Source organism: Grus americana, chromosome 28 (genome assembly GCF_028858705.1).
Source record: "Grus americana isolate bGruAme1 chromosome 28, bGruAme1.mat, whole genome shotgun sequence".
Classification (NCBI taxonomy): Eukaryota; Metazoa; Chordata; class Aves; order Gruiformes; family Gruidae; genus Grus; species Grus americana.
Genome location: NC_072879.1, coordinates 3,934,210 through 3,943,827, shown reverse-complemented (window position 1 = coordinate 3,943,827; position 9,618 = coordinate 3,934,210). Strand labels below are relative to the sequence as shown.

General features: G+C 66.4%; 1 protein-coding gene across 1 annotated transcript; it reads right to left on the bottom strand.

The window, feature by feature from the left end:
• Window positions 1-4,194: 4,194 nt before the first annotated feature.
• PLPP2 (phospholipid phosphatase 2) lies at window positions 4,195-9,259 on the bottom strand. Its single transcript, XM_054805705.1, has 6 exons — window positions 9,101-9,259; window positions 6,610-6,761; window positions 5,983-6,260; window positions 5,743-5,800; window positions 5,413-5,589; window positions 4,195-5,308 (listed from the first exon to the last, which is right to left on the bottom strand). Exons 1-6 carry the CDS (start codon window positions 9,150-9,152, stop codon window positions 5,171-5,173), a joined length of 855 nt encoding a protein of 284 aa, XP_054661680.1. The 5' UTR covers window positions 9,153-9,259; the 3' UTR covers window positions 4,195-5,170.
• Between the last annotated feature and the right edge of the window lie 359 nt (window positions 9,260-9,618).

The following is a 9,618-nucleotide window of genomic DNA, read 5'->3' as shown; positions in this document are numbered from 1 at the left end:
GGTGGGGAGGGTCCCGGCGGTGCCTGCCGCCCCAGCCGCTTGCTTTGCCGAGGGGCATCTCCAACCAGCTCCTGCCCCTGTGCCAGAGCCAAGAGCAGGATGACCCCGCACGTTCCAGTGAGACGGGGCACCAGCTTGGGACAGGCTCTTGCCTGGCTGCTTTAATGAGAAAGAAGCATCATTTCCCAACCTCCCATGGGAGAGCTTTTCCCATCCTCGTTTCCTTCTCCTTTTGCTATTTAATTTCTTCTCTAGCCCCCTCCTTCCCTTAGAGAGATCAGAGGAGTCTTTGTGGCACCGGGCACGTTTCATAGGAATCGTCGATTAAAGGATGTTGGGATCAGAGGAGAAGGAGAAGGAGGCTGGAGGGAGCAACCCGGGCTCCGGCAGGACGGGCCGGGCAGCGCGGGGAGGGCGCGGGGGACACCGGGGCGGCGGCCCCGCGGTGCTGCCGGGGCTGGGGAGGACCGGGGCTGCCGGGCCCCTGGGGCTCGGCCGGAGGACGAGCCCCAGGGGCCCGGCAGCCCCGGTCCTCCCCAGCCCCGGCTGCGCCAGCGGAGCGCCCGGGAGAGGAGCCGGTTCCAGGGGGCCCAGCCGGGGCTGCGGAAGGGCTGAGGCTACCGGGGCGGCCCCCGCGCGTCCCGGCCGCGCTCCAGCGGCTCCGCCGGGCTCTTGCTGCCCTCTGCCGCCGGTCGGTGCAGCCCGGCGTTCCCCGCCACCGCCTTCTGCGGAGCCCAGTCTGGCAGCTCCGACCCAGCGCAGGAGCGAGCGTGGGGCAGGACGGGGCACTCGGTGCCCGGCGCTGGGGCGGGACGGTACCGGGAGCTCCCCGGGGCAACGCAAGGGCTGATGCCGGGGGCACGGGTCGCTCGGGGAGCCCGGTCCAGGCACCGGCCCCTCGCTCCACGCTGCTCTTGCCCCCACCCACCCCCCCCCCCCGCCCCGAGGGCCACGCTAGGCAGCGCTGCCACCTCCAGGGGCCACGACCTGGGGGGGGGCCTGGTCCAGACACCCCATCTTTGCCCTCACCACGCGGAGGAGAAGAGGCCCACGCGACACGGCGGCCTCCCCCTGTGCCGCTTCCTTGCAGGCTGCACTCGGGCAGGGAAGCTGCAAACATCCCCGCGGGAAGGTGCGACCTGCTCCCCACGCAGCATGGGTCCCCCTCCCAGTGCGAACCTGAGCAGGGTCCATCTCACACCCCGCAGCCACAGGCTCATCTGGTGGCAGCCTCCTCCTGTGGCTGCCGGCCAGGGAAGGGGATGTTTAGGGGATGAGTAACATCCTTCCTGGCAAGGCTTCTGCCCGCTCCTGGAAGCATGCTGTGGGCACCGGGAAGCTCAGCCCCTTCGCCTGCCTCTTGCCCCAATCAGCTGGGGAAAGAAGCCAAGAGCAGGAAGAAACCTGGGGATAGGGCCAGGGCAAGCGAACGCAGATGAAGCCCGTTGAATCGGCAGGAGGAGTCCCAGGTGCCAGGGAGAGGAGGGAGGGAGGATGCTGCGTGGCAAGGCAGGAGGCAGCCAGGAGGCACAGGTTGGGGGAGGCAGCCTAGGGCCCCCTCCGGAGCAGGGCTGGAAGCCAGAGCCCGGCTGAGCGCTGCCAGAAGCAGCTTATTTTGGAAAGGAGGCATCTTGGCTGAGCGCTTGGTGCGTGGAGCTGCTGACGCTGGGGAACAGGACGGCTCTCAGAGAGCAAGTCCCAGCTATGCCTTGCAGGCCAACGCTGCTTGGCTTCAGCCTGCAGCTGAATGTGCCTCAGCACAACCAGGACTGGATCCCTAACTCCTGAGTCACCCACTGCAAAGGGGTTTGGACACCCCAGTCTCAAGCCGGCACAACGCCCAGGGGCCACAACTCACCCTGAATGCGAGCGGAGCTGCCTGGGATCCACCAAGCAGGATGCACAGAGCTCTTTCCAGCTCTGACCCATGGGGCTGGGTACAACCTCAAGCCCTGAGTGGGGAAAGCGAGGCACACAAACTGGGGGGGGGGGGGGAAGGCACTTTACCCCACTAGACCGTGCCCCTCCCCAGCTCCAAGAGCAGAACCAGCCCCGCTTTGCCAGTGGCACAGCAAGTCTGGCCCAGACCCTCCCGGTGCTCGGACCGGGGGACTCAAGGCAGCCCCCTCGCAGGCAGCGGGGTCCGGCCTGGAGCTGGAGCAGCGCTGGCAGCACGCCACGGTGCTCAGCCACGGTGCTCAGCCACGACCAGGGCTAGCGAAGGCGGGAGGGATTGCAGACTGTGCAGCAGAAACTGGATCTGCTTTGCCTTCACCAGTGCCCTGCTGGCATCCACGGGGCCAAAGAGCTGGCACACCCAGACACAGGTCGGGAGCTCCCTCTAACTGCAGGTTACATGGCCTGGCATGCCATGAATTTGGTCAGGTCTCAGCCCCTTTCCCACACAGGGGCATGGCTGGGAACAGGCAGGCAGCCTCATCCTCCTGGGGAAGGAGCAGCCGAGCTCCCCACCCCGCACCAGGCTGCCCTGCCCTTCGGAGCCACACACTGCAGCATTGTGGCCCAGCTGGTTTTTCCAGAGATGCATCCAAGGGGCGAAATCGGATCTCAAGGGAAAGGAGCAGGCACGTTCCTGGCTGCGCAGAGGAGCTGTCGAGGCAATGCCAGGAACTGGGGCAGCTGCTGGGCAGCGGCAGCCTGGTCGAAGGAAAACCAAGCAGACAAGCTCCCGAACCTGGGCTGCGCCTCCCCCTCCGGGACTCCAGGAGCTGCTGCTGCTCTACAGACCTTTGTTTGCAAATTCTGCTGCAGAGACGCCCTGAGCTGGCACTTCCCACCAGCTTTGTTTTACACCATCAGATATTAAACAACCAGCCCAGAGGGCTGGGACAGGGGGAAGGACCCTGCTGGGGGACCATGGAAGGGCTCGCAGGAGAAAAAGCTCTCAAAGGAAAACAGAAAAGCAGCGTGTGGCCAGGGAGTTCCCTCCACACAGGGAAGGTATTTTTGGTCAGGGCTTGTCTAGACTGGAGTAACCCACACTGCATAAGCACATCGACACCGTGCAGCAAGCCTGGGGCATGCAGGGTGCCTGCTGTTCCTGGCCAGGACAGACTGAGCTGCACTGACCGAGGGTGGGCAAAGGTCTCCGGAGGCAGAGCCGACCCCAGGATGCGCCATCCTACCCCTCAAGGGACTGGGGTGACTCCAGGTGCTCCTGGGCTCCAGCCCCCAGGCCTCGGGACCCCGCAGAGCCCAGCACGTGCCCAGGTGGAGGGAGCTTACAGCAGCTGGGACTCTGGGGGTCCAGCCAGGGTTCCCCTTGCCACAGCAGCAGCTCTGCCCAGCTCCAGCAAGCCACGGGCAGGACCCAAGAGGCCCAAAGCACCACAGGCAGAGCTGGGATGCCCCCACCTCCACGCAGACCCCAGGACTGGGCAGAGCTGTTGCTGACACTGCGGGTGACGCAGTGGAGCAGACACAGCCCCGGCTGACCCTCGAGCCTGGTCCAGCTGGGTGCCCCCCATCGCTCCCCAGGGGGGTGGAAGGCACCTCCTCCCCGCCCCCCCCCCCCCCGGGGCCACTGCCTGTCCCTGCCGCCGCCCTTCCCATGGCAGGAGGGACAGGGGCTGGCCGTGCCAAGGCTCCCTCGGCATCCTGCCTTCCCTCGGCTCCAGCTGCCGGAGCAGCCAAGGGAGCTGCAGACACAAAACGTCACTTTTTCCGAGAGCTTCTCCCTGCTTTCCCTTCCCCCTCGCAGAGGCCGGCTGTGGTGCTGGGGAGTGCGGGAAGCTCCCGGGGTCACGGCAAAGGCAGCGCTGGGACAGGATGCAGTCAGGACAGGTCTCAAGAGCCCTGCACTGGCCATAGCTCTTCTTGCCTCTCGAAGGGCTGGCCAGCCAAAGATCAACCCTCTCGAAGGCGGTATTTCACAGGCTGTGTGGGCGAGGAGCCCCTGGACAACCCCATCGCTGCCGGGGCTCCCTCCCCCAGGAGGATGCTGCTCCCATTGGCCTCTCACCGTCCCATCGGCCCCGGTCGAGCCCAGGTTTCCTGGCACACTCAGGAGAGGAGGCTCAGCAGCCCTGACGGACACCCCTGCCCCCCCCCCGCCCCAGCTATCGAGGTGCTTCAGACTCCTTTCCCTTGGAAGAGGAAATCCTAAACACTTAAGCCCATCCACTCCAAGGCCAGAAGCATCCACGGAATAAGAGAACAGGCCTGACACAGACATTCTTTAAGGATGATCTAATTTAAAAAACACATTTTTACAAAAACACATCATAATGATAATGCATGTAGTTTAAGAAGAGGCCCACAGTGCTCCAGTGCTGGAGGCAGCTGCACATCGGCAACGGGACTGCTCCATGGCCTATTCCCCACCTTGCCAGGGTGTTCGGAGTCCTGTGTGCAGCTCCACATCCCCATTGATTTCCCTTTACCACAGAAAGCTTCTCCCCTTCCCCCTACCCTCCCGCACCCCCTAAAGCATCAGCTGAAGCTACAGGAGAGACAAAGGCTCGAGCATCCTCCTCGCCCCAAGCCAGACACAAAGCAGGCGGGGTACAAGAAGCCCTCGCTTCCAGCGCCGCCGGAGAAAAGCCTGGCCACGCACCCTTCACTCGCGCCAGCTGCTGGCGGCCAGCGCTGCTTTTAAAGGTAACGGGGGAACAGAGAAGAGCTCTGGATTGCTTTAATCCTTTCCAAAAAAAGTATCACTAGCCCAGCAGCTGTCCTCCTCCCCCTGTGCTTGTGAGGATTTGTACTCATAAGGCTGGATAATTCGGCAGGGATAACACACACTCAGCGCAGGCAACCTCAGACTTCCCGACGAGTTTGCTCTTTGCTCGGCGTGGTTTGCCAGCCCAATAAATCCACCCACACGTGCCACCCTCCCCTCCCTCCCCTCACATGGAGGGCTGGGACGGCAGCCTTGGAGCCTGACTCAGACGCACAGGGGACCGAGGACCTCCCTTTCCCGCGGGCAGGGCGCTGGGATTGCCAGGCACCGGCAAGCACAGAGACACCGCAGGCACGGGGAGCCGGGGCACTGCGGGAGCGGGGATGGGGAGGGCCGTCCTGCAGGTACCTGCAGCAGCGAGGGGCACAGGAGCCATGGAGCCAATGGTTAACACAGAGCCGTCGTCCCTGTCCCCTGCACCGGGAGCAGCGCGGAGTGCGGCGAGGGGCAGGTCTGCAGTCCGGCGGCTCACGGGGCGCCCCGGTAGCTGTAGTGATTGCAGTCGGGGTCGCTCATGGTGAGCGGCAGGCTGGGCTTGCGCTCCAGGTCCTTCTCGTCACACTGCTGCAGGGGACGGTGCTTGAAAAAGTCAGAGACGTAGCGAACCTGGAAGAGCCCAACAGGAAAGAGGGTTTAGGGACCCCGCCAGCACGCTGAGCTGCAGTCAGCAGCAACCCGGCAGAGCATCGGGTCGCGCAGGAGACACTCACGATGAGGACGGCAATGAGAGCCCCTTGGAGCAGCCCCACCAGCACATCGCTCCAGTGGTGCTTGTAGTCGGACACCCTGGTGTAGCCCACGTAGATGGCGAAGGCGATGAGGAAGAACTGGATGGTGGGACGCAGCAGACGGGCCCACTTCCCCGCCAGCCGGGCTTGCACGTAGAGCTGGGCAGGGAAGGGGGGGAGCAATCACCCAACGCAGGGGGCACCGACCAGCCTGAAGACGGGTGCTCAGGGCACCAGTCCGCCTGGGGGGACGGGACCCACAGGGGCTCGCCGCCTTCCCACAGCACGGCGCGCCTGGAGCGCGGCACTTACCGCCAGGAACATCATGCAGTACATCCCGAAGGAGGAGTGCCCAGAATAGAAGGAGAGTCTGTAGGGAAAAGAGGATGGGTCAGGCCACAAGAGCGAGCCCCCAGCACCCACCTGGCCCCCCGCAAGCCCCCCACCGACTCTGTGGGCGCTGCCCCGTGGCAGGAGAGCGTCGGTACCCGTCTGGGGCTGGCGCAGACCGCAGGAGCCCAGTGGAGGAGGTCCTGCGGCCCCATGGCTCACCTGGACTCAGTGACATTCCTGCTCTCCCCCTGGCAGATGTTCTCCAGCTGCACATAGATGGAGCAGTTCACCTTGGACCAGTCAGGATTGCAGACGGCCAGGAAGTTTGGCCGGAGACGGCCGATCATGTATTTGGCCAGGTCAGTCAGGGACTGGCTGATGGCCCCCCCAAAGAGGAAGGTCCCCACCACCTTGTAGAGGGCGGCCAGGTAATTGTTGAATTCCGACTTGGAGTAGAGGCGCTCCGTGTAGACCAGATATGCCTCCCCTGACGAGATCTGCAGGGACCAAGGGGCAAGGGGTGAGGGTCTCCGGGCCACCGAGCAGCTCCCCAGCACCAGGGGTACGGGATGCTCTGGCTCGCGGGGTCTATGGCAGAGGAGCCCCCGGCACCCACTTGCCACAGGAACTCACTGGGCCTCTCCCCTCCCTGCAGGGAACCAGCCCCACAGGACACGGGTCTCACTGCCCCAGAGGGAGCTCCTGACCCGCAGCAGAGCAGGGCTCGACCCAAGGGTCCTGTTGCCCTGCCAGGAGTCGGGAGGTGGGCTGTGCTGGCACCCAGCTCCTGGATGCAACATGCCAGGACGTCCCTGACCCGGAGGGAAGGGGATGGCGCTTCCTTACAATGACAACAGTGCAGGTGATGGTGACCCCAGCCATGAGGCCATGGGTGATGGTGTCCGCCTTGTAGGGGTAGCGGATGGAGTCATCATTGCAGTAGAAGCCCCGCTTGTACGGTGAGTTCACCAGCGTCAGGATGACGAAGGGCAGAGATGCTGCAAGGCAGAGAGAAGGTGAGGACTGGGGACACCTGCCTACAGGCTCCGCACAAGCGCCCAGTGCCGTGCAGTCTCCCCATCCCTCGACCCCCAGGTCTCTGCTCCCTGCTGCTGGGGAGAGATCCCCTCTAGGGAGAGAGTCCTGAGCCACCTGCACCCAGGGCAGGAGGACTCGCACCCGCCAGCGTGCTGGCCACGCCGCTGATAGGACCCTATCGGAGCTCACAGCTGCCTGCGGCGCCCAGATACCACACAAGATGGCCACAAACGGGCACCTGCAGAGCCTCTGTGGCTATCCCCACTCCTCCCCAGGCATGGCAGTTGCAGGGCCTGGTGCAGGAGACCAGGGCTGATCTTGTGCCCTCTCCTCCCACTCCCCAGGGTCTTTCGGCCTAGGAGGACGGAGCTCGTTAGAATTAACAACCACAGGCATCACGCAAACCTGTTTTACAGCAGAGAAGGGCCCCCCAGATCATCCCAGCAGTTCTCTCACACCAGCTCCAGGAGAGCCTGTGCCTGGAGACGCTGGTGGGTGATCCAGCCTAGGCATTGTCAGACCCGAGCGCACTTGGCTTCCCACCCTCACCCTCCCGCAGCCCGTGCTCCGGCCAGCCTCTCCTCTCCCCCAGCTCCTGGCAGGGCTCTGGAGAGATGCTGCAACCGGCTGGATCAGCCTGGGCAAGGAGGCTTTCCACCCAGCGTGCCCCAACCCTGGCCACGGGCATCTTAGAGCTCGCCCCTGGATGGGATCATTCCCAAGATCAAAAGGGGTTTTTTGGGGGGGGTCTCTGCCCCGTGCAGCAGCCGTGCCAAATTCCCTGCTGAAAGGGGACCTCCTGCCCCTGCAGCCGCTCCATCCCTACCCAGGGGATGCTTCCTCTGGCAGCGCCGGGAGAAGCCAGGGCAGGGCCGAGGGCTGGAGGCACCCGCCCCGGAGGACAGGGGCGCAGCCGGCCCCGGGATGCTGTCCTGCGGGGAAAGGCCCCCCCGGGAGCGCGGTCCTCCTCGGGCCCGCAGTCCACCTTAAGCCCGGGGCTCCTCTCCCGGTTCCGCCTTTCCCGGCGGTTTCCGCCTCCCCTAGTTCCACCGTCTCCGGGAAACACGCACCTTTGTCCCCGCCCGCACCCTCCTCCCGGGGCGCAGCCGTGGGGGGGGGGTCCCATGCGCGCCCGCACCCCACCACCTCCCGCGCTCACCGGGCAGGGAAAACGAGCGGAGAAAACGATAATAAAGCACCAGCCCGCTGCTCCCCGGCCTCGCCCCCCCCCCCCCCTTGCTCCCCCCGAGCGGAGGCAGCAGCCGCCAGAAAGAGCTGCCAGGGAGCTGGGAACAAGCCCCAGCTTCTCCCACCCCGCTCCGGCCGCGGGGAACCGGCCGCGGGGAACCGGCCGCGGGGGTGTCTGCAAGACTCCTCTGTGCACACCTCAAACGCTCGTTTGCGGCTCAAATTAGACACCGGTTTTCTTGCTGGATAATTTCATCCTTCAAAAAAGCTCCCCTAAAAATAAAAGGCACCGGTACACGAGAGACAAAAGCGACCCAAACAAAAACAGGAACCTGCCTCTCCCCACCGGTGCTTAGAGCCCAAGAAAGCAACTCCGGCCCGGGAGGTTCAGGCTGAAATTACGACCTGGGCCTTTATTTTTAGTCCGTCTTAATTAGGTGCTTGTCGGCGTCGCTTTTAGAAACGGGCGTTTGCCTACACCGGAGGGCGGGGAGGCTGTCGGTGTACTGGGAAGGGGCACCCCGAACCCAACTGCCCGGGGCCGCGGAGCCCCCCGCACCCCGGCCCCGCTCCGGCCGCCCGCGGAGCGCAGAGCCCGGCCGGCGGGCAGGCAGCCAGGGCGGCGGCCGAGCGTCCCGAGCAGCGCGGCGGAGCCCCCGCCGGCAGCCTCTCGGCCCGGGACCGGCTCCGGGATCCCTCGGCTCCCACTCGGCCGCGCCGCGGAGCACTGTGCCGGGCACGTCTCCGGGGCGCCCGGACAACGGGGCGGCCCCACGTCGGGGCGGCAGCTCCACGGCGGGGCCCGGTGCCCGCCCGGCCCCGCAGCCTCCGGCCGAGCCGCCCCGAGGGTGAAGCGGCGCCGGGGAGGCCGGTGGGCTCCTCGTGGGGTGCAGAGACCCGGGACAGGGCCCGGGCAGGTGCCTCCCGGGCTGCCCGGCTCGGTCCCGCAGCAACGGGTGTGCGGGGCACCCAGGACCCCCGGTACCGCCCGCGGACCCGGACCCAGCCCCACCAGGGGGGGACAGGGGAGGGGGGACGGGGAGGACGGACACGACGCTCCGGAGCCGCCCGGGACGGGGGTGCCGCGGCCGCGCCGGTACCGAGCCCTCACCGACCGCCAGGCAGAGCACGTCGAGCACCACGAAGACTTTCCTGCGCTCCATCCCGCTGCCGGTGGCGGCCCCGCGGCCCGGCCCCGCGGCTCACATGGCCCAGAACGACACGGGCCCGGTCGGGAGGTAAAGTCCGGGCGGACAGGACGGGGCGGGGCGGGGCGGGACGGGGCGGCTCCGGCAGTCGGTGCCCCCGCCCGCGGGCTGGGGCGGGGCGGTGGCGGGCGGGGGGCGGGCTGGGGGGCCGGGCAGGTGTGGGGCACGGCGGGGGACGGCGACCAGCCACGCTGGGGGTGGCCCGGACCCCCCCCTCCTCGGCCTCAGCCGCTTCCCCGGGCCCCGCTCCAGCGTCCTTGGCTCCGGCCCCCTCGGCGTCGCGCTTCGCCTGGCCGGTCTCCCCGCCCCGGCTCGGCTCGGCTCGGCTGCCTCCCGTCGCTGCGGGAAGGGGAAGGGGGAGAAGGAAGGGAGCGAGGCCACATGTGGGAGCCGCGTGTGTCCCGCCAGCCTCGAGCCTAAC